This window comes from Chaetodon trifascialis, chromosome 5, assembly GCF_039877785.1.
Source record: "Chaetodon trifascialis isolate fChaTrf1 chromosome 5, fChaTrf1.hap1, whole genome shotgun sequence".
Lineage (NCBI taxonomy): Eukaryota > Metazoa > Chordata > Actinopteri > Chaetodontiformes > Chaetodontidae > Chaetodon > Chaetodon trifascialis.
The window spans coordinates 25,203,022-25,229,765 of NC_092060.1; the positions used below are offsets into that span (position 1 = coordinate 25,203,022).

The 26,744-nt window shown below is 41.9% G+C and overlaps 1 protein-coding gene across 1 annotated transcript in view; it reads right to left on the minus strand.

The window, feature by feature from the left end:
* Nucleotides 1-4,019: 4,019 nt before the first annotated feature.
* Nucleotides 4,020-26,744, minus strand: part of LOC139330867 (teneurin-3) — a 140,841-nt gene continuing 118,116 nt past the window's right edge. Inside the window, exons 21-31 of the mRNA XM_070962008.1 lie at nt 25,561-25,810; nt 23,106-23,126; nt 19,198-19,430; nt 17,235-17,389; nt 13,585-14,468; nt 12,355-12,530; nt 11,676-11,911; nt 10,699-10,995; nt 7,178-8,789; nt 6,637-6,767; nt 4,020-6,062 (exon numbers count right to left, since the gene is read on the minus strand). Of these exons, the coding sequence (XP_070818109.1) occupies nt 5,310-6,062; nt 6,637-6,767; nt 7,178-8,789; nt 10,699-10,995; nt 11,676-11,911; nt 12,355-12,530; nt 13,585-14,468; nt 17,235-17,389; nt 19,198-19,430; nt 23,106-23,126; nt 25,561-25,810 (4,748 nt within the window). The 3' untranslated portion in view covers nt 4,020-5,309. The remainder of the gene's footprint in view (nt 6,063-6,636; nt 6,768-7,177; nt 8,790-10,698; nt 10,996-11,675; nt 11,912-12,354; nt 12,531-13,584; nt 14,469-17,234; nt 17,390-19,197; nt 19,431-23,105; nt 23,127-25,560; nt 25,811-26,744) is intronic.

Here is a 26,744-nt window from a genome sequence, read left to right on the forward strand (position 1 = left end):
TGTAAAACTCAGAATCCACAATCCACTCCCTCTAAATCCCTCCAAGATCATTAGCGCCCTTGTTTTTCACCCGTATGCTTTGTAGACTTCTGAAGTACAGTCCCAACAGCCTGTGCAACTGTCCTCAGAAGATCAGAGGGATGATAACAAGCAGCTATTTCTGAATTGGGACATGGTACAACTCTAGCAATATAATGCTGCAGACTGAGAAAGAAGAGCAGAAGCAGCCCCAAAATTCTTTGTTCTTGGTCCCATTTAGCTGGGATGAATGGGATGATAATGGGAGGGGGTGCAGTGGATGAGATGCTCGAGAGCAGATGAGACCGTCGGTGTGTCTTTGAGGCTTTAGCAGACCTGCACATCTCACTGATAGGACACACGTGTGAGTACGCATTATCTCCAAGGTCTGCGTGAGTCACTGATTAAAGGAAAGCAGAGATACAGCCCAATTAAACTGTTTTCCTCCCAGCATGCCCCTTGTCCTGCAGTCCAGATAAAGGTGTGTTTGTCAAATGACAAGAGTCAAAAAACAACAACAAAAAGCAACTTATTGTGTCAATATTAAAGATCTGCATGTGCTCTTTCTGCTCCCACCCACCATTAGCAGTAATTATTAAAGAGGAAATTATTACATACTGTAATAATAAACAGTTTTTTCAATAATTATTACGATCAGCCATTAGATTGCTCGACGTTCAAAGATCTGATGATCAAATATAGTCGACAGATATGATCATCACTGAAGCTGCTATTTCTAGTATCCACTGGTCTGCACATACTTAATCACGTTGCCTCTTTCACTGAACTTTTACAGTTATTGTACTTTTTCTTATATTCAACAGGTTGCATCTGGAAGTAATGAGTGTTTAGTTGTTGGCAAGAACAGATAACAGATGTTACATGTTTCATCAGACTGTGGGAATATTCTAGAAACATTTCAGTGACTTGAGCACAAATTAAGTGCCAACACTAATATGAAGAAATATGACAGTATTGTTGGGGTATTTGTTTGTTTGCTGCAGTTTAAGTATAAATACTTGCTGTATGGCTGCTGCTCAGAGATGATTACCGTATCAGAATGCATTTGTGATCTAACGATCATCTAATGAGACAAGATTGTTGTGTGTCCACAAGAAAACAGATGTTGTGTCAGAGCTCAGAACAAAGCTGGTTTATATCGAGATCATAGAATAAATCTGTGATCACACGGAAACAAAGCCTGTTGGCCCTTCACGGCGTCTGTGGTTGAAAACGTTATCCTTGTGTTTGGAGAAGATTTCAGCCGTTTGTTTCTGCGTTTTGGCACCTGCATGTACAGAAGTCTCCAGACAGAAAGAGTCTTTGTTTTTCTTTCCAGAAAACGTACGGTAAATTGGTTTCTAGAGACGGAAGAATTTAACAAATTCATTACGAAGTCAGGGTGCGGGAGCTCGATTCGTTGGACTGCGATCATAACAAAGCTTTCCATAGATTCTCTTTTATTTATGACATCCCAATACATTTGGTTCAGAAGCTGAATGGAATAAAGAGCAGCTTTCTTTTAGCTTTTGGAAATTTTATATGCATTGTCTTCTTCATGTCATCCATACTATCTGACAGTCTCACAGTAATGGGCTTTCCCTGGTATAAACCCCAGGAATGTGTTTTGACATCCTGCCAAGAAACACTTTTGAGATGGAATTTTGGTTTTCTGTCACATACCTGAAATTTAATTTACCTCTACAGGTCCTGTTCATTTTGCGTCGCAGAGACAGTCCACGAGTTGTCAGCTGGAGGTGAGTAAAAGCAATAATGAACACCATCACCTCGTGTGCATGTGAGAATTATTAAGAGTGGTTTCCAGAGGAAGCAGGTCTGATGAAATTCATGGAGGGACGTCGACACTGGGATGATTTTTAAAAAATAGCCGACAGTATTTGTTGGTGTGTTTGTTTCCTCTGTGAATCAATCAGCTGCACACTTTTATTTACTGGAAGCTCATTAGAGAGCTCAATCTGTTTACTATTCTATGTGTTCATAATTATCTAATCAGCGTGGTTGATGTGCTTGATCGCACATTTCAATATCACATTACCGACTGCTGTATTACTGTAAATTCATCTTCACTTTAAATTACTGTAGCTCTCCGTACACTCAGCTCTACGTCATATAATCCTAATTGAATGTGAGCAGAGCAACTTGTAAAAAACAACTCAAGTCTAATTTTCTCAAATCCCAACACCCACCAGATTTGAACCTGCATGGCTGCAACATTTAGAGTGATGTTTTTTCCCTTCACTAGCAGCCGTTTTGACACGAGGCCGCTGCGGGGCCCAAAAATAAAAATCAACCCCATAATAATTAAATCCAAGCTGTATGACCTCACACTCGAGCCTTGTGCATGATGGGTAACGTTCTCTTCAGTGCTGTGATGTTGGATTGCAAAATCATTTCATGTTTGGTACAGTGTGAATCCATGCTGCTACCTTTGTGTTACATGCATACAATGAGGCTCAATTGAATTATGAAACATGCCTCATTTTTCCATTTCTCTGATGTGGTTATTGCATGATGCTTTTGGGTCTTTGATGTTCTTGCAAAGTCGTGCCATCGCTTTTATATAAGCCTTTGAAGTAGGTCTAGTCATGCTGCGTGGTGATACGCCGCGCTGTTGCTTTGGCAGTGCCGGCTGTGGTCACAGTGAGATACTGCAGCAGGGCTGCAGATCATTTTATCATTACTGGTTTATCTATTCCATTTGATGTCTCTTTAAATTAACCCGGAGTATCCAGAAGTGATTTTTATCCCCCCCCTCCCCCAACACCTGCCACACTAATCTCTAGAGTTTGACTGAATTATTTTAAGTATTTTCTGACCTCCCTTAAAGCACAGTGATGGCTGCTGTTCTAATACGTATGCAGCTTCATGGTAAGTAGGTACACTGGATGACTTTCTGAACTATGCACTTTGTACCACTAGGGAGCATCAGAGGACTTTTAAGAGAATCAAAGATTTGAAGGCTTTGTGTTCGGCAGAATGGAGTTTGTATCTGAAGATTTTTCAGCAGGGTTTTGGTGGAGTGTGAGACGCTTTGTATGGATATATCATAACAAATGGAGGTTCGCTTAAGTTCACTGTAATTTCAGTGCGAAGGAAGAATAGACAATGGCTCACAGGGGAAGTTAAATAAGACGTTTCATTATAGGAAGGCGGGGAAGGGGGTTGCTATACCCTGAGGGAGTCTGATGAGAACTTTGAAGGCATGTATTTCAGATTTTGAGCTGAAGAACATTCAAAGAGATGTAGCTTTGTTGAGCTCTATATGTCATAAAACAGTTTTTTAAATTTCTCAAACCATATAAAGAATCTGTGAGATGCTGCAGCAGCAGAGGAGGTCAAAAACAACAGCATAAAACAACCTCTGAGCAAAGAATATTCTGCTCCCATTTGGTTTGAAATGCCGTTTGAAGTTTACCATGAAAAAGAAAATCGCTTTCATATGACGGGCGTGTTTTGAGAATTACGCGTTCCACCATCAGAGCTCCTCTGTGCTTTGATGAATAACACTTATCATGAGTGCGGGAAAGCTGATCACAACCCAAACGCAATTTTAAAAATTGAGCTATCAAATGTTCAGTCCTAAAATCCTTTTTGATTATGATGCTGACTGAGACGCTGACTGCTTTTAGGCAAACGTCGACATTACAGGTTAGTTATTCACACAATGTCTTCAGCCACAATTAACGCTCTTCTGTTCAGGACAGCTTCAAGCAGCTAACTTAAAATTAATGCTGCATTTGTCTTCCCTTGGCTTTGTAGCTCAGAAGATGTATTTTTAATCATTAACGTACTTTGTGATTTTCATAGTTTTTGGAATACTGAAGCCATGCAAAGACTTTAACATATGCAAATTACTGTCTGAGTCACCCGGCAGCTACGTTTTCTCACCATTCACATTCATTTAAAAGTGAACAGTTCATTTTTGAGTTGACAACAAAAAGGTGGAAGTTTGTATAGTTGTTAAGAAAACAACACACCAAAAAGAACCCCAATATCATTTTAATCCATGAGTGCATTTAACATTCAAAAAAATTATACCTACCGAGAACATGGATGTGAGCTATATTTGGATCCACTGTAACCTTGTTTATGTGAGATGGGTTCATGAAATATTTGTGTTGATGAAATATTCATTGGACAGGAAGCCAGGTCAAAAGGCATTATGCCCAATAAACATTAAATTTAGTGGAAATAATAGTTGACTGCATGTTATAGATACATCACCACTTGTAAATACTTGTCACTACATGCACAGGTTTCTGTTAATTACTTAAACAGAGCATTGTGAAGAAGCCCCACATTAGCCATATTAGGAGGAACGTAACTTAAAAAAGAAAAGCATGTCTGAAAACTCAAAGAAAAAAAATCAAACTCAGCTGGACTTTATTCGTCATGTATAAACACAACATAAATTACTGTTAATATGACTAGTACAGACATTTACTCAGTTTCTTAAAAAAAACGACAAAACTGTTGCATAATTTACAAAACATGGTGTCCCTGTGCCGTCCGAGACACATCTGTGCCTGTCCTCCAACAGAGTTCTTCATACCTCTACGGTCCTTTCTTCACAATGAATATTGGGTATTTAAACATGGAAACTGTTCTTTTTTCTGTTTAAAAACATCTCAAAGAGAATAAGACATTTTGATCTTTTGAATGTTTACAGTGCTAAATCTGGTATACATAGTGGTTGTTTGGTGAGGATATCTCTAACGTCAGAAGTCTCTGATTTTAAAAACAAACATTTGCTCAAGGACACTGCTTGCTCTCAGAGTGTGAACTCTCGAGCCTCGTACTTCTACAGAAGTGCAGATATGCATAATGTAAACATTTCCTTTGCTCTTGTACTTTCTGAAGAGCCCGACTTTTCTTGATGAAAAAAAAAAAAAAAACAACAAAACAAACCCAAAAAGACGTAAAACACCTACATTAGCTGACTGTTTCCTCAAAGACACCACTATTCCTCTGCTTCAGAGTCCAGAGTCCAAAAAGGCTTGTGCAACAAAGGAATTGACCTGTAATTGCCATGTTAAGGCTTGGTGTAGTTATACATTTACTCTGTAGTCCCAAGGCCACAATGCACAGCATTGCTTTTGACCCCTCGTATGTTTTCTTTGTTTTTGCTCTTTTTTTCCTTTTTTGTACAAAAACACATCAACACTCAGGTTACATAAGAGCAACCACTGATTACAGTTGCTTTTCATTTTGTCCACTAATGTGTCTCTACCAAAACTAAGTCTCTTTGGCAGGAAATGCTCCTCGTATTGTTACCTTTTCCCAATTTCACTTTGCCGAAGAAAGTGGATGTTATTAGAGCTGTCTGCTAATTCTGGGTACTGCTCAATGGAGAGCACATAGTACCCGTCGTACCCCAAAACTTTTCCACTACTCAGAAGCTGCCTCTTCTCCCCCTCTGTCCAGGGGCGGACCCCCTCCTCTCCATCTCGCACTCGTTGCTGCTCCCTTGCCCAAGCACCCGCAAGGGCACGCTGACGAGCGAGCTCAACAACCCGTGCTTTCTCCTCGTCCACCGTGGATCCGTATCGGATATGAAGAGCCAGAGCACCGGCATGAATCTCCACGTCTGCAAAGCGGCGAGTCCGACTATCCATGACCGTGGTGGACTGGGAAACAGTAACGTTGACACCATTCTCCAGAGTCTTGTGTCCACTAGTGAGGTGCAATGCAGCAAGGTCGGCGTCTGGAAGGCCTGGCTTGACAAAGTAGTGCGTGTCCCGTCCTTCTATGGTGAAGTGGAGGTCTTCCAAATAGAAAGCATTGTTGAGGATCGTTGCAACCTTGATACAGTCCTCACTGGCCACGTTGAGCGTGTGAGTGTGAACGCTGCCCTTGTAGATGGCAAACATAACAGCTCTTCCGATGGGAGACATTGCCGCTGAGAACCACAGCCAAGACTTTTCACCTCTGCGACCTCGACTGAGATGGACCTCTGGCAGCCGCTCGAATGACAAGAGAGAATGCGCTTGTCTGGTTACTTCCTGCTGGACCCCAGAGATAGACTGTAGGAAAAGTGCAGTGAAACGTTAACGCCTGAACATGGCAGAACCTGACTCTCTAGGCCATTTAGAACCAGCTACTGCTCTGCTTCAGAGAGTTTTTCATCCCCGTCTAAGATAATGGTGTTTTCAAGCTGTTTTCAAGTAGATATATACCCCATGACAATTTTTATAGCAACACTTTTTTGTGTTAAGGCCTTAGACCAAGGAATCATAAATAGCTTCAAAAGATTGTTTTAACATTAGCAACCCCAAAATATTACATATAAAGTTAGACAGTGTTGAAATGCATTCAACTGGCAAGTAAAACAAGACAGAGGAAAGTGCACATTGTGCTTATTATGTGGATAATTATGCAAATATTGGCCAATTAAAATTCATAGTCTATGAAATACATAGCAATCCAATTAGCAGATGGCAGCTTCAAAATACTGATGTAAGACAAAAACAAAGTAACGTTTTTGTTGTCTGTTTGATCCCCTTCACTTACAAAAGCGCACTGTCTGTTGGCTGGAGGAGGATAATAGTTGCTTTTATTGTGTGTCCAATATGCATGAGAGATACTCATTTTACCCACCGGCAGATCATCCCAGCGCTGACTCTTCCTCAGTTCATAGGATGGCATGCTTAAATCAAACTTTGGGACTGGAAATCCAGGAATGGTGTTGTGAAGGTGAAAGCCAAAGGTTACAAGCCAGCTGTTGACATCTGTGCATGAAAAAGCATTGAAAGACATAATGTTAACAAGTCACAACACGAGTACCACTACACTACCATTTATTTTTATTAGGAAAACCTGTTTAAGAATTTTATGCTGCATATTACAACAAAGCAATTTCTTAAACAGCTCATTGAGCAAATGCTTCAAAAACCTGAAACTGCTAAGTAAATGCTAATTATTCCAGCACAAACAAATTAAATAAAAAACAAATATAAAATGTCAGAAAAACATATAGATTAAATATGCAAATTATAATGGATACTTTTCACTATTTCACAACATTTTAAATTATTCATGGAAATTCATCTGCAGAAAAATCGATAATGAAAGTAATCATTAGTTGCAGTCCCAAATAATTAGCAAAAGTACCAGAAGCTTCAACTGTGATAGTTCTTACCTGCAACATATTCTCTCACTTCGTGGACTTTGCTGATGGGGTTGTTATTTCTGAACATGTATAAATTAAAAGGCGTCGGCTCTTTGCCAACTTTTTTCCATATAGAGACATCAGGAACAGTCCACCTTCCAGACATTATGTCATAATCCTGCTCCCCGAAGTGCAGCAGTTTGGTCAGGGGATCATACAGTCCCCCGTGAAAACCCAGCACAAGCTGGAAGTCTGGGTTTGAGTCGAAGTAGACCTCACCATATGCTGTGTACTGGAGCTGTTTGACCAGTAGGCCGTTGCTGGTGAAGACGGCCAGAGGTGTGCCAGTGTTATCACAAGCAATGTAGAACTCCTCCCCGCTGCTGATCTCCATAGCAAACAAATGCCCCTGAAGGTCATAGTAGAGTGAGGTGATCTCTGAACTGGAGTGGTTGTATACATGTGTAATCCTAGCCGGGTAGCTCAGGTCGGCGTAGAAATACTGCAGGTGTTGGCCCAGGCTGGTCTTAGTGGACACTCTGCGACCGAGTCCATCGTAGCGGTACTGAATCGTCCAGCCGCTGCTCTTGCTGTAGACCCGCACTAAGAGTCCTTTGGAGTTGTACTCAAAGATTTCTGCTCCCCTCTGACGGAGGAAACCGTCTTCATCCATTCTGTATTGGATATCTCCAAGGCGGGTGATGCGGTCTCTCAAGTCGTAGCGCAGAGGAAGCAGTCGTGCACTGTTTCCTGCATTCAGCAGGTGCAGATTTCCATTAAGGTCGTACGTGTAGCGCCACATCACTTTTTCGTTCAGGTACACAGTCTGGAGCTGGCCATCCACGTCGTACTCATAGCTGTACTTGGTGGTGTTGGCAAAGGGGCCGATCTTGATCTCTCGCTTGGTGACTCGACCCACATCGTCGTACTGAAAAGTGATCCAGTACATGAGTGAGCGGAATATTTCATACTGGATTTCCTTGATGCGTCCATGTGCATCGAAGTGCTTGGTGTAGGTCATGACTGCAGTGGAAATGATTTGATTTATGTCATAGTAGATCACCCCAAACTTCCCAAACTGTTCAACCTTTCCTGAGATGTCATCAAACTGATATAGATCAATGGGTAGTGGTGTTTCGTTGATGACGCCTTGCACGCTGGTGACACGCAGGCTGCTGTCATAGGTGTAATCAAAGCGTGCATTGACCATGCCATCCTCACTGAAGCGGAAAATCTGCCGGTCCACCAGGGGACCCACTTGGCGGTAACGGATGGAGCAGATGAAACCTTCATTCTGCAGGTTGACAGTCTTCAGCACACCTGCCGTCTCATCGTAGGTGAAGCTCACCCTTGTGCTGTCATACAGGATCTCTGACAGTTTGTTCTGCCGGCGGTATCTGTACAGGACCCTCCGGCCTGTGCCAAGGTGAGCTACTCTCAGTAGGAGGCCATCTTCGCTGTAGTCCACAGCCACTGAGGCATTGCTCTCTGGGGGGTGATAAAGGTTCCTGTAGTAGCCCACTGACCGGATGGTCTGCATGGTGTAGCGAGCTACGCTTGGCATCGTGACAGCAGAGAGCCGGTCCAGAGAGTCGAAATCAAATATGTACTGCCGTTGACTGTGGAGCAGGAGAACCATGGACTAGTGGGAAAAGAGCAAAATAGCAAGTGTTTTCATGAGTTGCATAATATCTATACATAATATATGTGTAATGACAAGCAGGTTGAGTGAAGGCAGAGTGAGCAGAAATTTCCAGTTTGAGAAAAGGGGAAAAATATGAACGATGCACTAGATAGCATTCACTATCACTGTTAACACTGAGACGGCAGCAACGAGTGCTGCTGTCCATCGTACAATCTGTTAATACAGCATGTACAGCTTTGGTCGACAAGCACTTGGAAAATTATATATTGATGCTAAACACAACATAACCCTCTGTCAAGTCCACTGGCTAAGAACGCTGGTGCAGAAAATTCAGATAAGTTCAACTGTGAATGATCGTCTCGTAGTCAACAAGTATCTGACAGAAGCAATGTTTAATATTAACTCGTATTACTCACAGAAAAGACTTTAATTAATGTAGCGCATATGCAGTGTTCGCACTGTGATCTGTCTTCTAAAGGTTTACCAGCCTTTCTGTTAAAATGTCCTGCCCAGTCATCCGTTCCAAACAGAGGTTCCCTGTGCTCCCTGAGCTCTCTGTGTTCCTTGTGTCAGAGTGTTGACATGGCCTCTCCAGGTCACGCAACAAAAGGATGCGGCTGGGAGTGGCTAGGAAATCTCTGCATGTTTTTTATTTACTCTTCTGTAGGTGAGCATCTCGGTGTGATAGTGTGCTGTTTGGCATGATGCTTTTTGCACAGTATGTGTGTGCAGCTCTTTGAATCACAAAGTACATAATTTAGCCTCAGTGTATTCTTTGGAAACTATACAAGAGGAACCTTCTTCCTTGCTAAATAATAAAGCATACACTTAAGCTAGGAGCAGACAACAAGACTACCTGAAATCTACAGAGTGGACAAATCACATGACCCAAATATCTGCATATTTCTCAGTCATGGCGGTCAGAAAGGAACAGATATTTAACAATTGAGTAAACACAGTTATTAAATACGTGAAAATTGTGCTCTTGCAGGATTTCATATAATCACAGCCTGTCAGTCACCCAGTGTTTTGTCTCTGTATTTACTCAGTCTTTCAATTTCTAGCTGCTAAGACTAAACACCAGTGCAAACAGTCATTAAGTGTGGGGTGTCCAGTCTCTCTAAGTTTGAGCCATTTTTAACATTTTTTTGGAAGGGACCATGAACATTATTAAACATACATGTTACCATTTGATGGATTGTACTAATTTTCTTCTTCAGTCGCTTGGCAGGTCACAATTAAAACACGCAGTGACAGAACAGCACTAAAAGAACAGGACACGACACTTGATACAACATAACATGCAGCAGTACATAACACAGTTCGTCTTCTGTCTGTACAAACAGTGATTTAAAGAGTACACTGTACACTGCTGCAAGTGCCTTTTGAGTCAGCAAGCAGAGCTTAGGATACTGCCATTCTGTTCTACATACTGTTCCAGGACCAGAAACATATTACTATTGATTGTTACTGTGGCAGAGATCGTCATCAGCCCTAATGTTAATCCATTCTGGAGCCTTATTTCCTCGGTTAACCCTCAGCATACTGCAGAAGAGCAGTCTGGATAAACCATTTTATGTTGTACCTCCTCAGTTTGCCACAGAATTTTAATTACAGAGTAGAGGGTGAGGTACAGCTAGTGGATGCATTCTAAACATTTTTATATGTAAAGGGTGTAGATGATGCTCATAAGTCTGCAGTTAGTCTAAAATGATTACTGTGTTTTCTAAGTACCTCTGTAAGTAGCAGAATTATGTGCATGGAGCTGGTGATTATTGCAAAATAAGCCTCTTCAGGGTGACCTCTGCTACATGTCAGGGTCCTTATTCATCCTGTAGCGATAATGACTAGCCTGCTGTACAGTGTGTCTTACATATCGCTTCTTCGGGTCATGTAATTTTCATACCTGCTCCAGGTAGGTGTAACTCCATATCTTCCCATCAGCAAACACCCTGGAAACCAGGCGGCACTGGCTATCATATTCGAGTCTCTCAGTGGTGGGACCTCTCTGCAGGGCACTGATTTGCCCGCTGCTAGTGCGGCTCACATTAACCGGCAGTAGCTTACTGCTGGGCACCCAGAGCACCGGGTGGCCTGCTGTGTCGTATATAATCTTTAAGAGGAACTTCCTGTGGTCATCATAAATCTTCTCTGTCCTCAGGGTGCGATCGTAATCGACGGAAAGAATGTTCCGTCCGTTCACCTGTGGGAGAGATTTAAGAAGGCATTAGAGAAAAATCTACTAGTACTACTAGTGATAATATTTAATAGATAACACTTAAAAATGTACATGGTTTATACAATAGTACAATAATAAGAGAAAATTCTTGCTTTTGATATCACTGTTCATTGTCTTTGCCACTGTATTCTCCATGATTTTCACTACAGTTGTCACAGAGATTAACACCCACTTCACGAGGCTCATTAAACTGAGAGACACTCTGGCGATTGTTCAGGTACACTTAAATCACAACCTCCTAAATTTAGTGGAGACGAAAATTACTCAGAGGCAAAGTAACCACCCAAGTTAAGTTCATGAAATACCGTAAATCATAAATCTGCATGTCGGATTCAAAGGAGGAGGAGTAAGGAGAGGTGGACAGAGTACAATACTAGAATATTGATGACCCTCTATGTCAGGAACTAATGTTGATGTGACTTAAATTTCAATGGAAAGAAAAAAATATTTTGGAAGGTTATAATAAGGACAGTGACACAGCTACATAAAACAACAGCTGCCATTTTTTGGGCAGTTTGATCTAATCTAATGTCTCTGCTATAGTCCCTCTACCACTGAGGTAAGTAAGTCCACAGGAAATGCCCCCTTTTGCATGCATGGGGTGCTGATCATTTGCATATGCCGCAAGGGAGAATCAAACATACCCTAAGCTTGCGTCCAAACACAATAACTTTCCCTCTGGCTTGTTCTTTCCGGAAGCGCCACTCAACCAAGTTTTGCCCACTCTCGCCTGGCAAGCTCATGTTGCGTCTGGCCACAGTCGGATTGGCAGCGCCTGCCAGGATGTGGGGCTCTGTCTGGTAGTGGGTGTCCATCCCGTTGGCATAGGTAATCCTCAGCGAGTTGTCAAAGCCCACTTGATAGCTACTTCTACATTGGTCTGTTGATAGTAAACAAAAAGTGAACAAAAAGTGCAACTTAGAACAGAGAAATAGGTAATTACACACCAAAATGAATGTTATTGACGTTCTCCTGAGCTAAGTATCGGTTGAACTTAATTGTCCTTTAAGTCCGTAGTATTTCAAATTAGACTATTTTCCCACAAAAAGAATGAACATGAATGATGCGCTGAAATAACTGGACCATCTGGCTCTGGCAGAGAGTAGAAACCATTTAGATACAAGGTTGATGTGTCTCCCCGACACGCCAAACCCTGCACACTGAGAGAGTAATCATTTACACTGTCGTCTGTCAGACCCTCTGAGCTGTGATGATACACGACTTAAGCTTACTCAACATTGCCCCGGCGACCCCTGAAACAATGACAAATAATGGCTTACAAAATAGCTGCCTGAGTTGGGAAGATGAGCGTTGCGGCCTTACCCTGAGCCAGAGTGTAGAAGGCACGAATGGTTGAGGTATTTGTGGTGATGCTGATTTCTTCCTCTGTCATGGAGCTTTCAATGTCCACGGTCAAAGCGCTGTATATGTCTGTGTACAAGTTATTCACCATTCCAGTGGGGAACGTCACATTCATGAGCCGTCCTTCACTGTCATAGCTGTTTGACAAAAAGAACATCAAATGACAAAGAGCTGATACATATGAGGGCTCTCGATGCATTCAGTAATCAGCTCTTCCATACTTGTTGAGTAAGACCATTGACTTTATTGTAATTAAAATGTCACTTTTTTCACTTTCCAGAGCATAAGTGACAGGGCGGCTGTATCAACCCAAGGCACAATACAAATATTTGATACAGGAGAATGACACATCTCATGAGATATCCGTTTTATATGAATGTGTATGAATTGATTCAATTATTTAGATGATTGATGTGTCATTATAATCTCAACTGAATGCTTTGCTTTTTTAGTCATAGTGAGGATGTCACTCATGGTGTAATGTGACATGACAGCGACTTTCACCAGGGAGAAAAAAATCAATCATTGAGAGGCCATGCTACAAAAAGAAAGCATCGTTATGATTGCTTATTTTAACAAAACAACAAAAGTGAGCTTGTCATTTTGTTTAGCTTTCCTTTTTTAAATGCATGTGCATCAAAACATCCTAATCTAACCAACTCCTCTTTCTCCTCTGCTAAGCACAACACCAAACACATGGTTTAGTCAAGTGAGAAGAAAAAGTAGCATACTTTATGGATATTGAGTTATTATAGTCTAACTAGGCTATTTTATAGATCTGAGGCAAATTTTATAATTAGGTTTCAATTAAATGTGCACCCTGAAGCATTTTTCAGGTAAGTACGGTTACCAATTATAGCGTAAACTTGTACCAAGATGTGAGACAAGAAAGAACACACACAGGATTACACACATGCAGGTGTACACCTATGGCAAACATTTTTGTCTTTGTACCTCAAGACTTTTAGTTTAGAGCTTGAAAAGGGAATCTGAAAATTAGTGTTATCCTTAAACTGCAAGTGTATTTGTTTACATAATTTGCATGAGTATGCACAAAGTAGGAGCGGTGTTTTAATTTGTACCATGAGCAGGTTCCAAACCCATAAGGACTAAATGAATTGCAAGCTCAATCTTTGGCGAGTGATGTAAAGGTTCCCAAAGAATGAACGTGCCAGTCTCCATTTTACTTACTCGTAGAAAGTCGTCCAGCCAATCTCTGACGTCTTTGTAGCCAGCAGGCCGTTGTTACCGTGGTAAGTGAGAAGCACTAGCTCCTGGCCCTGTGCTGTAAGCGTTTTCAGTCCGCCGTTGGTGCTCATGGTCAGCCAGATCACCTGGTTGTCAGGGGCCACGATACGCACCGGCGTGCGGTTAGGATCCCTGCGGATTCTCAGAGTGTTGCCGCTGCTGTCGGTAACGGCTGTGATGTCGTTCTCTGTGCTGTAGCTGAAAGTGTATTTCAGGTCACCAGTGAGCAGGCTGGCAGTGTGCTGGTGGGTGCCATTACTGTCGAACATGTACAGCTCCTGGGCATCGGGGGAAGCCACCTCATATGTACCCGCACTGGAAGTCAAAGTTGGCCCGTTTCTAGAGATGGCCCGGATGCGGATGTTGCCCAGGTCTGCCACATAGAGTGTTCCATCTGGGGCCGCCACTAAAGAAGATGGAGCATTGAGCCTCGCGTCTTTGGCATAGCCGTCCCCTGTCTGGTAACAGTCGCAGTTGGCATCATTCTTGCAGTCGCAGTCGGAGGGAGCCCCAGCCAAATGAGTTATCTCACCATCCACAGAAACCTTTCGGATCCTGCTCATCTTTCTCTCATCTGTCTCCGCAATGTAGATGGCCCCATGGTAAGACACAGTAATGGAAACAGCAGATTCCAGAGGGGTTAACTGCGCCCTCTGTCCACCGGCCACGCCTCGCTCCAGTCCAGCCAATGGGCAGTGGATTGGTCGGCCGGCTGCTATGCTCACTTGACCATTCTCCGTGATGCGCAGCACGATATTGTTGTCCAGGACATACAGTGAGTTGTCCATGGGACTAACTGCTAGGTCTGTGGGCCACTCCATAATCACCTAAAAAATACAGGACATAAGCAGATTATTGTCTGTTTTGCCACAAGATTATCATTATTACACATTTGAAATACAGGTAATCGCACTAATCATGACTCATATTTCATCTAAACTGAGATCCAGAACAACTTAAGCTGTGAATAAGTCCTGCTCTCTCAAGCTATCCCCTGTCCCACTTGCCTCAGAGAGACAATGTATTATTCCCTCACAGAAGACGACTTTTATCTGTCTGTCTGTTCAGATAATTTTCCATTATGTCCTCTCTCCCTTCTGCTTTTCTAGTAAAGTTTTATCACGCTGCCACTGAGATTTCAAACTAAGTGAAGTGTCAGGTGTTTCTGCCTGTGTGGCTACAGTATAACTGCCAAAATAGCCCTGAGTATGCATTTCATACCGCGCTGCCACTATTGCTGCACTAACTAAACTGAGAGAGGAGCTCCCAATTGGACGATCAATTAAATATTTCAAATTAGTACAAAATCATTTCACATACAAAAAAAGCAGAATTAACAACGTCTTAGAAAAAGAATAAGTAGATTTACAATCCGAAGCTTTAACCACGGCTAACCAGAGTCTGCTTGTCAGAAATGTGTCAGAGAATAAAAGGCGCCTTGTAACAGTACAAATGACTGGCCTGGCCTTCAACAACATAACAGTGTCATTAAAACTGTCAAAACGCTCCTGAATTGTGCTTATCCACAGGGTGATTAATAATAAAACATACTGCCTCTAAGGCTGCCACCAGTTAAAGTGCACTGAGCCAAATTCTCTAGCTGGGATGCCTGAGGATAATACCGTCTCGCCAAAGCCTTGTCTTTATTGGCTCAAACCAAATGACTTGGTTAATTAACAAAAAGTGACAAGCTTCATCCTTTGTCTTCATGTTCTCTTATGTTCGTCCCCCTTCATGTTCACCACCCACCCACACAGATTGCCTCTCTTCTGTTTACATTAAAAATGTTCTAATGCTTCTAAAAACACCTTTTAATTTGTCTCCCTCGCTCTCAGTAGGACACAAGAATAACTGTGATATCTGCTGTCGGGGTCATTTGGTTCTGACTCTTCCGGTCCTTCCCATCCACTTTTGAAGTGTTTTGTTTGTAGTCTTGCGCTCTCTTTTAGTAAGCCGATCTGAATTACAACATTAGAAATCTAATTAAAATGTAAATTAGTTAGTTTAAAAACAAAACAAAAAAACACTGCTATGTCTGCTGCACGCATGTAAGAGGTGGGAGAACCTGATGCTGCGGCACTTTCGCACTCCACAGCCAATACACCGAAGAATTCACTTTCTGCAGAAACATGCTGTGAATGAATCCATTTTCTTGTGATAAGTCTTTTTTAGTTCTTATTTGTCTTCATTATTCATCTTAAGTCAAATCTCTGAAGGAGTGAAATGAGGAGCAATATTAATGTGTAAGTGCATGGAGCTGCACTGTGAAGAGTGTCATGGTAGTGTAATGCTGTGACCTCCTGTATGGGGACAGATCATGTCACCTCCTTCACAGGTAGATGTTGGTGCCGGCCGTCGCCAGGTGCTGCAGCAGGAAAGGTTTGGTGTGCAGCAAACCGAGCACTGCGTCATTATCATGTATGGTGTCCTCAATCCTGAGTATTTCTAGTGGAACACTGAACACTAATTCAGCTCCAGCCACATCAAAACAAGCCCCCCAAACTGAGTAATTATTCTTCCCTCCATATCATCCGCCGTGACCTGAAAACTCATCTCAAGAAACACTTCATGTCTCCACTTCCTGCCTAAATCACATCTTCCTTCGAGAACATATTTTCCTCCTGTGCTCTCAGAGAAAATGCTCTGCTCTGCTCGAGCTTCGAGAAAAAAAAAAAAAAAAAAAAAAAAAAAAAATCATCGGTTTCCTCTGTTGATTCTTCACCAAGCTCCTGATAATGTTGGTATTCTAGGAACTGGAACTGGGGCGTATTCCACTGATGTCACTGTGTGTTTCTCTGAATTTATGTTTATATTTTTTTTAACCAGGAAATCTTCACTGAGATTAAATTTCTCTTTTGTTTAAGTGGGTCCTGGCCAAGACAGAAAGCATTAACCATGTTACAAACAAAGCAGATAACATAAAATCTCTTGCAAGGTCAGAATTAAAAAAAAATGGGATTATAAAACCATAAAACAAATTATAAGAATAATTTAAAAGAACACATCCTTGAAACAAACTGAAGAGCCACTTTAAAAGCAACCTCAGGCAATCTAAAACCATCAATATAAATAAGTAGAAATGATCTAATGCCAGCAAATAATAAATTAATTCCACTAAAACATCCTGATTCTGATATTCTAGCAGCCACAAGGGAGAACATATAGTTTGTGCAGCACTGATTTAAATTCCCAGAGAGAGACCAGGTTTTGCAATTTCAAATTTAATTGCGCAAGGTTCCGGACAGACGGAGCAGCATGCAAAAAAGCTTTTTCACCCAGTTCACTGAAGAGTTTGGAAACTGTTAATAACAACATAGACGCTGAGGTACATTTAAAAAAGAAAAAAAAAAAAAAAAAGAGAGCCCCTGCACCTCTGGAAAACCCCAAAAGCTCATCGTTCATGAAAAGAGAGGAATTATACTGCATAGGTAATATATATATGCAGGTATATAACGCTGCATATCAGAGATGAGTCATGGCTGAGCAAACTGAAACGGGGTTAGAAGGGGGGGCACAAGGTGGCGCTGTGACATGCTCAGTGTCAGCGCACAGACAGGGCGAACAGCTGTCTGGCACTTGTGTGTACAAGTCACCTGATTGATGTCCATGCTGTTGTCACACGTCAGAGGGCGGGCCGACGTCAGGTCATTGGAACCAAGGAAAGTGGAGATGATGCCGTTCTGGTCCACCTTTCTGATAGTGGTGCCATCAACGAAATAAATCAGGCCGTTCTTGTCGACGGCGATGCCTGTTGACATCAGGTGAGAGGGAGGAAAAAGGAGAAAAGAAGAGAATGGGGGGGGGACTTGTGAGAACAGGAAAGCATGGTGGATATGCGGCATCTCTGCTTGCATGACTCAGTGGACAGAACACGATGGATACATGTGTCAAGCTTGCCTTCCCATTATTCAGGTCACTGCAAAAAGCACAGCCGTCAATAATTCATGGGCTGCTTTTCTGGTATTAAATAATTTCTGAGGCAGAAGTGGGAAAGGCTGTATTCATACGGTATATACGCACTTGCCGCATCTTGTAACCCTGCTCTCTAAAAGAGGACCTCAGGAGGTGGGGGTGTCAATGAGCGGTGAGTTTGGGAGATTTTTTGACATCGGCAATCATCAACAATCTGCACACCATTTGAGAAATGAATGAGCGCGGGAGCGGAAATGACAGCTTTGGCCAATTTTAGATGAAAGGGGTGAAAGACAGGCAGTTGCTATGGTGACAACTCTGGACTAAATTGTCTCAATGATTGAGTGTCAGCTCACAGTTGTAAGTTGCAGCCGTGGCAGTGTGGAGTTGCAATAACCATTTGTCCCAAACTGGGAAAATACATTAACGGACCATGCCAGCCTCTCCATCGCTCTCCGTGTCACCGTGCTGCCTAATAGAGACCAGCACCTATGGGAATTCAATCACACCTCACACGCAAGGAGACTCTCTTTCATTCTCCACATTGGTTTCAGCACGCCGCCGTTTGGGCTTTCATTCAAAAGACTGAGACCTGCTGATCTCAGAAACATATATGCAGAATGGAAAATAGCTATTTAGTTCCTGAAGGATTTTGAGGGATGTTTTGAATAAGCTTTTACTTCATTCATACCTTCACATTATGATTTCTTTTTCGACCAAGTCTTTAAAAGCTCCTATGGAAGGTGAGTGGTTTGGTCCGACCTGTGGCGAGGTCTGCCTAAGATTGCTTTCTGCTAAAACATTGACGAGCGCAGGGAGCCCGCGGTGAATCCTTGGGAGCTGGCGATTTGACAGTCTGAGATTCTCAGACAGATGAAAAGTGTCACATTTGAGCAGAGTTCACCAAATGTCTGAGGGGAGAAAAAAAATGAAGCCATCTGCTGTTTCTTCTCTGGTCTCGGCTTCCACCCACTCCATCATTAGAGTCGCTCCCTCAGATTGCCTTCACTCAAGCCTTTATCACCCAGCTGAAGCTGTGCTATTGCAGTTGGCATTCAGAGTGGGCAACAACTATCACAAAACAATTCATCTTAGCTTTTTCATCCAGAAGAATTTATGGAAAAGTGAGCAATCCAAGCACAAATGGCCATGTGCTATTTGAATGTGAACAACTGGTTGTGCATGGCGGGTATCGACGAGCTGCTACTTTAAGCTTTAAAGGCCTGGAGACTTTCAGACGAGCGGTGAGGAAAAAATCTTGAAGTAACATTTCTTCAAGTATATATTTTAAGGGTATTTACAGGAACATCCAATTATGCAAAATAAATTATGCATTATATTTCTGGAGGTTAAAACAACAACTTCTTGTTCAGCGGCAGCAGTACATGGCCTTAATTTATAAAAGGTCTGTTTTTGTTGCTTTTTTAACTTGACAGTCCTGCGTACTTTTACTTACACTTTTACTCTTTACACATGAACCTCAACTAAAATTCACCAATTAAAATCAGTCAGGCCGGAGTTGGCACAGACCCCAGTGGCACACATAAATTTCAATTTAGCAGTTGCCACTCCTGACTGAGAAACCCATCACCGCGTCCCGCCCCTCCATTTCAGTACAACATCTTCATTAGCGTTAAACCTTACCTTTGGGCCCAGTGAGAGAGGCCTCTGGAGCTTTGCCTCCATCGCCACAGTGGTTCTCATCAAAGGGCAGACAGTGTTCCCCAGTTCCTGCCACCACCTCTGCGTTCGACTGCAGATCCTTGGTCCCGGTTAAGGTTCTTGGTCGGTAGATCCTCCGGGAGTTTGTGTCTGACACGTACAGCTGGCCAGTTACTGGATCAGTTGCCAGGTAATACCGGTGTGCCGGGTTGTTACTGCATTCAAGACAGACGCTCGGTTACATATTATTCAGTGTCCCTTGAGTTTGCAGACACTGAGGATTTTTCTTTAAATGCACTTTTCTTACAATGCAGCCAAATAGTCCTTTAATGACGCTGAATTCACCCCTAAAATGTGATCTAATGCAATAATCTCTGGAAAATACCTGAGGTCTGTAAACCCCAACTCACCCCTGATGAAATTCAGTCTGATTTTCCCTCTGAATAAAACATTTAGAGTCAAGAATCTTATAGAGTTGATTACATTATGCATCTCCAGAGGATGTTTTCAGTATGCATTAGATTTTGTAGTTGGGAAGACAGAAAATACTTTTCACAAAATACTCTCAGAAAGGAAAGTAGAACGGTGTTTTCTTTCAATACAGCAAATCCGGCATCCTTCATGTATTAAGCTTAGCCTATTACATAAAGCTTAATGGAATGAAGGAACCTTCTTCAGACTAGTTTTTAATTTAATTAATTACATTAAGAGACATGAGAGAAGGTTAATGCCAACGTTTAATCAGGGTATGTTTTTAGCCTTTAAGCTGTCATGTTATTGTCCTAAACACATCATGTTGGCTAATTAAGTGTTACTTTTACAGTCCAGTTGCATCTTAAAATAAAAGCCTTATTAGCAGTTTAAAATTAGCAGCAACATTGTCATTTATGTGGATAATGAGCTGAAGAATAATGTCGTGAAAATCTGTGTGAAGAACGTCCACAGCTGATAGAAAAGGTTGAGCCTTTGTGACTGAAGTATAAAAGAAAGTGAGACAGAGAAGGTTGAAGTGATGGAAGTCAAACAGAACCGAACAGGATACCACTGTTCACAAAGCAGAAATGACAACTTGTGAGCCAGATCATTTCATTTGTTATCACTCCCCTGTGGGGAAAAGCCTTTGGAAATGACAGAAATGACTGGCTTATGTTAACAAAGTGCAACAACTCATGGCATCGCATCTGGCTCTGCTTATTTGCATTCTGTCTCTTAATGGATCTAACCACTTTTTAGTCACAGAGCAAATGTGTCAAGGATTAGGAATTAAAAAGAGTTTTCAGCACATCATTGACTGGTGTTTAGAATTTTGAAGAAAATCATTTTCTGTCACGGCCCCTTTTAAACAAATTCAAAATACTGAAAAACTGTTGAATTAACCTTTTCTATTAAGGCAGGGCTGATGCATAGCAGGTGCTTAAGTGTCATTAAAGAGCTAAAAACAGGGGCAGTTAACATGAAAAATAGCTTGCTTTACGGTGCAGTCGTAAACATGGCTTCTCTGGTTGTACTCCAGCTTAATGGTACCTCAGTCAATACTGGTTGGCTTCAGAAGTGGGATAATGTGATGGCAAAATAAATGTGGCCATGAAACATCTTTGTAAAATGATGAAGATGGAGTCATAAAACCTGACAGCTATTATGAGTCAAAGTAAATGCCCAAAATAGGTGGCTGCTATCAAGTTCCTATAAAGAATTCAGCAAGACATACATTAGTAACCCTTTCTTTTACAGTCAACCTTCAGGGGGTGGACACAATAAATGAAACACCTGTATTACATTATGCAGTACAATATAAAAGCCCTGCAATAAATCATACAGTTGTGAAGCTTCTGATGTGAACACAAACGTTTGGCCAATTTTAAAGAGTGATTATGTAGTTGTGTATCTAATATTTTGGTACTGCCAGTTCATGTGTTGACTGTGGCTCCGTTACATCTCAAAAGTTCCAGCACACCCGTCCCAAGTTGCTAATCATCTCCTGATTGGACTGGCACAATGTCCTGGTTGCTTTGCAGTCAGTCAAAAGCCTCCAGCTGATCCAGAATTCAGCAGCCCTCATGGTATCAACCCGCTCAAGATTTCATGTCACTCACATCTACACTCCCTTAACTGGCTTCCTGTAGTAGCTCCCTTTGACTTCAACATCTTGCCGATAGCCCATCATGCCAAACATTAAATATAACCTGACTACAACCAGTCCAACCAGGCTGTGGTTGAGGAGGTAGAGCAGATCATCTCCTGATCACTGGATTCGTGGGGTCAGGTTGGCACCTCATCCTGTCTACATGTCAAAGTGTCCTTGGGCAAGACACTGAACCATGGTTTGCTCCTCAGCCACAAGCCAGTGCATTCCTAATTGCCGGTCCCAAGGGTTGCGTCAGGAAGGGCATCTGGCGTAAAAAGCCTATGTCAAATTAAATATGCAGATCATTTAAAAAAAGGGGGGGGAAAAAAGAAAAAAAAAGAGGAAGATTTCAATGCCAGGTTGGGCGGGGCCCAGTTTGCCAGTGCATCTGGAAACAGATGATCCTCTATGGAGACCCCTAATGGGGAGCAGCCAAAAAGATGAAGACAGCCTGGAGTTAAACCCAGTCCTGTAGCAGACTCTCTTCAATCTGCTCCTCCATCAGGCTGGACTTATGCTTCTTCCAACCTACACAGAGGAGGTATCATGGGTAACAAACAGCAGGTAGACTCGCAGAGGAGCTGACGTGCATGTCTCAAGCTGACCCAAGCCTGAAGCAAGCCGAGGTTAAATCAATTCTTGTTGGAAGGCAGAGATGGAAAAATAAACATTATGCAGGTCGTCTTAAACAGATGTAAAAGAAACAAACACGTGAGGAGAGACTAAGTCACGTGGGCTGACAGTGACCTGAAAAGTTGTGGTCATCTATCATCCATCAATCAGAGCTACACAGAACTCTGAAGTTCATGGCGGCTGATAACAAGTCATGTTCCACCTCACCGCACCAGAGAGTTTTATTTATCTTCTCCGATGGTCATGTGGAGCTTACAGAGCTCACCAGGAAATGCTCAGAAACAGGCATCGATCAGAAATGTACTGCATCTGATCTGAGCAGCTCCAACTGAATGAAGGGGAGGCAATGTGTCCTGCAGTAAAACAATGAAGGGAGAAACTGCTGCGGTTTTCATCAGACAACTCAGCCAAATTAGATTTTAAATTCATACAAAAGTCACACATCCACATCACACAATCCCGTCATCACACCGGAGACGACACCATGTTGACAGCCAGCTTAACAATGTTACTCCATGTAGCACCTCTGGCGCTTATGGTCCAGTTAATCACTGGGACAACTTAATTGCCACCAACGTGCATCCTCAGTTGATCTGAAGCTGTTGTCTTAATCATGAATACAAAGCAGTTGTGTAAGCCCCTGTGGATAAGATCATCTGCCAAACACCATCACTATAAATGGAATTATACTGTAAGCTTCACACTGGCACTGCTTATTGCAGTACCATTGTACTGGACTGCATTACGGTAGATACAGTGTAATGCAACACAGGTGTCAACTGTATATATCTATATATAGATATAGATATAGATATATACACTGTACTGTATATTCTGTATTTACAGGACTTTTTATATTTATACTCAGAAATACTTCAAATTCACATGTTGCAGTGTACACTGCAGCCATTCCACCACTATAGTCACATTGCACAAATTCTGACAGACTGTGCCTTCTTCCTCTTGTTTAGATGTAATCAAGCTATAATTGGTTTGTTATAATTACCCATGGTAATCACTGGTGTTAAAGGCGACTGTAAAAGAAAGTTATTCATATACTTAAAAAGAGGATGATACAGATGGCTACGTGCAAAGCATACTAAATCAATGTGTGCTAAGATAATACACCTACCTGTGTCTAAAGTCTTTATTTCTATGACGGTACAGATGGAGCAGGAAAAGAGGGAAAGAGAATCAAGACAATGAAATTAGTAAATCTTAAAAGGATACTTTTACTTCTCATTTTCAAGGTTGTCATTAGACGGTTTTCTTGTCACAGGAATTACTTAAGAGACTTTCTTGCTAAAAGCTGTCTTATTCCTCGGTGAAAGTGCTAACAAGGACTCTAAATTTAGCCAAAAAAACAGCACAGCCTTTTTTTTTCTTCTTTTACCTCACGGTATCAAGTGTGGAAGAGACAACCTGCTGAAATTTAGAAAGTCAAAGTATCCCCTTGAAGAATCAACAGCCACGAGAGAAAGTCGCAGGCAATGACGATCGGGTTTGGCAGAAAGTGGAGAAGACTGTGGCAGGGAGTTACAACCCACAGAGAGGGAAATGTGTACGCTTATCTTCATAAAGCCCCATCCTGCATTACCTGTTTTTCTCAATTTGACTACTCATACTGAAGTATTGATTCTGCCGCTGAAGCCAGAATCTAAATACTGGCTTTACACTGCAGAATGGAGGAAGAATGAATGGGCTTTTATTCGACGGGCATGCATCGTGTATACCAAAAACTGAAACCACTTTGGTCTTAAATGTTTGGAGGAAAGCAAACATCAAATACAAAATAAGCAAATATTTCGCAGGCAAGGAAGATATGATATATTATGCAAAGGAAGAAGCACTTTTTTATTGTACTGGTTTAAATCTGCACTGTAAATGCCATCAAGTGCGAACTAACATTTTCCTCAGCGTGCCTTTTATGTCACACTAGATTTAATTTGGCAAACAGAGTCTTCATAGTAATGTTTTATGTTTCTCTCCTTGTAAACAGAGTAACATAGTTGCTTGGAGGCATGAACCATTTCTTCAACCATTAGTTATCTAGGAAACAGTTGCTGAGCATGCAAGCTCCTTTGCAGCAGCACCCTGCTTCCAATGCATACTGTTAAACGCTTCCCCAGCTGTCCTGCAGTGGCTGCACAGGTATATTGGCAGAAGCGGCACCCCAAGAAATCATGGGGTGCACACGCAGAGTAGGGGGAAGTGGGACAGCAATTACATCAAGGTGGCCATGGCGCCCCTGACCAGCAGGTTCCTGAAGTACACAGCAATGTTTCCCCTCGTAGATTTTTGGTCAACATCCATCTTTGTAATCTCAACACTGATTTCCAAACCACTTGTTGTACAGCAAGTGTGGTGACCGACGTCCTTTCAGGGCAGTTTTCATATGTTTGTAATGTACGTGTCCGATGAAGTATGATGGCCCAGTGTACATTTAATCAACATCTGCCACTCTGAAATAAGCCAACTGGCCGAATCAGAGCCATTGCTGTGAGACGCCAAGTTGGCATGAGGGCGTAAATCATCCCAATTCCACGCTGAAGACAGGATGTCTTTCCTAATTATGGAGATGGATGGGGAGAAGATTTCAAATTTCTATGGGCTGGGGAGAGATGTGTGTGACTGAAAGTCTGTCCACCATGTCATTTTAGTTTCCCTCTGCACACGGAGGACTGAAATGTAAACAGTGATTCAACATCTTTAACTGGCCATGTGTTTCATGTGTAACATTGGAGTCAGCGACAGTGTGCTGCATGTTCGTGTTGACCTTGAGTTGGAAAAAAATATCAATATAATACATGGAAAACACAAAACACTCTAATGAAGTATCATCTTTTATTCTCTCATCTTGACTTCCTTCATTTAAAATTCAAAGGTTAACACTTAAACCTTAGAATTTATGGCATTTGATTAAGGAAGTAACCTCGAGGATTTATATTTAAATCAATGTCTGTTAAGTCACCATGAGGTAACACAAAGGTAATTGGGCTTGATGAAGGTATTCCAACATTTCTATATTTGCAGTATTATGAACAGGGTGTCTGTGGCAACATTCCCAGAGAAAATGCAATTAATCAGCAAAACACATGTTGACTTTTAAATGAAGTAGTTACAGGAAACTCATTGTGTTTCGCAGTTACTGCTAGCTTTCATCAAAACTGTCTTTTTCATCATTTTTTGACAGTGGATCAGTTTGAAATCTTGCGAGGAGTAATGGAACAAGAAGGAGCAGCCTCCTCAGGTGAGGAGCTGCAGGCGACAGGCTGCACACCTCCAACTTCTCAGTGAGGTAACAAACTCGTCTCACTGAGCCTTGCGGAGTGCAGACATGCCGTGTGCAGCATGAAATCAGATCACAGTTGCTCACAGAATGATGGAAAAAGGCTAATTATCGCCTGACTTCTTTATTAACAAAAGTTAGTTTTCAGAATTCTGTCACCACAGGTGTCGCCAAATCGACCAGGACTGAAATCTTCGAGACTGCCGCTTTAAGAACCAACAGGTTACACAACAAGTGTCCTGTTTTTGAAATCAACAAACTAACATGCTCTTAAAAAACAATGAGGCCTTGACCTTACCTGAGCTCCATGATACTTGTGACATTGCCAGATGGGTAGATCCGTCGGATGTAGTTGAAATCTCCGACGTACAGACTTCCATCGATGCCCCACGCCAGAGCCACCGGCGCCAACAGCTTGTTGCCCTGGGCCTGCCCATTACAGCTGGGGCACGAGATGCTTCTGCGCCGCCCATTCCCCATGACAGTGGAGATCACAGGGGGCTGGAGAGCGATGAACTGGTTCTCCCCACTGCCTTTGTAAAGAATGCCTGGAAGACAAAGCAGCAGTTATTTGTGGGTGTGAAAGCATAATTGGTGTTTGTCACTAGTGGCAAATACTGGACTCATTATTTAAGCAGCAAGTCTCCAGAGATATATCCCTTTAAAGAGCGACCTGGCCAAAATGACATATACAGGAGAGGAAAACACACACCTTCAACTTACAAGTGGAATATTTGATACATTAAAGAAATAGATTGGACATTTTGAGAAATGTACATGCAAGTAAATTTTAAGGAGCTTTACAGTACAGCAGACGACACCGTTTGTCCTTAGACCCTTGATTCAGACCTTTTATAGGAAAAAAGGTCAGATGTTTACATTTTTAATGACAAAAATAAATATATGGAGACTGGAGACCAAAAGTGAAGAGTATAGATCCAAGAGGACGTTAAATGAGACAACTGTGTAAAATACAGGGCTGGAGCTGAGAAGTGATTAGCTTAGCATACAGACTGGAAGCACCAGCCTGGCTGAAGTTCAAAATGATGCCTGGCTAATTAACATTGTGTCTCAGTGGTTTAATCTGTACACAGACAGACAGACACAACAATGGTAAGTTGTGTTTTTTATGTGTGTATCTATTACTTTCCCTCTGCTTCCTGTCTTTTTGCGAAGCTGGGCTAACCATCTCCTGGTCCTAGCTTTAGATGTTACACTAACTGGTATAAATCTCTTCACTGAATTCATGGCATTTTCCCAAAATACTGAAGTACTTCTTTCAAGAGGGATGCCTTGCCTGTTTAAATTAATGGCATTTATCTGTGAATCTGAGGCAAATCCATGTTTATATAGAGCAGAATTCATTGCTCTAAAATTATTAAATATACTTCGTTTATATAGCTTAATAATAGAATATATTCACATATTTATTTCTCTTTAGTTCTTAATACACACAATTGCAGTCTAAATGTCATTTCACAA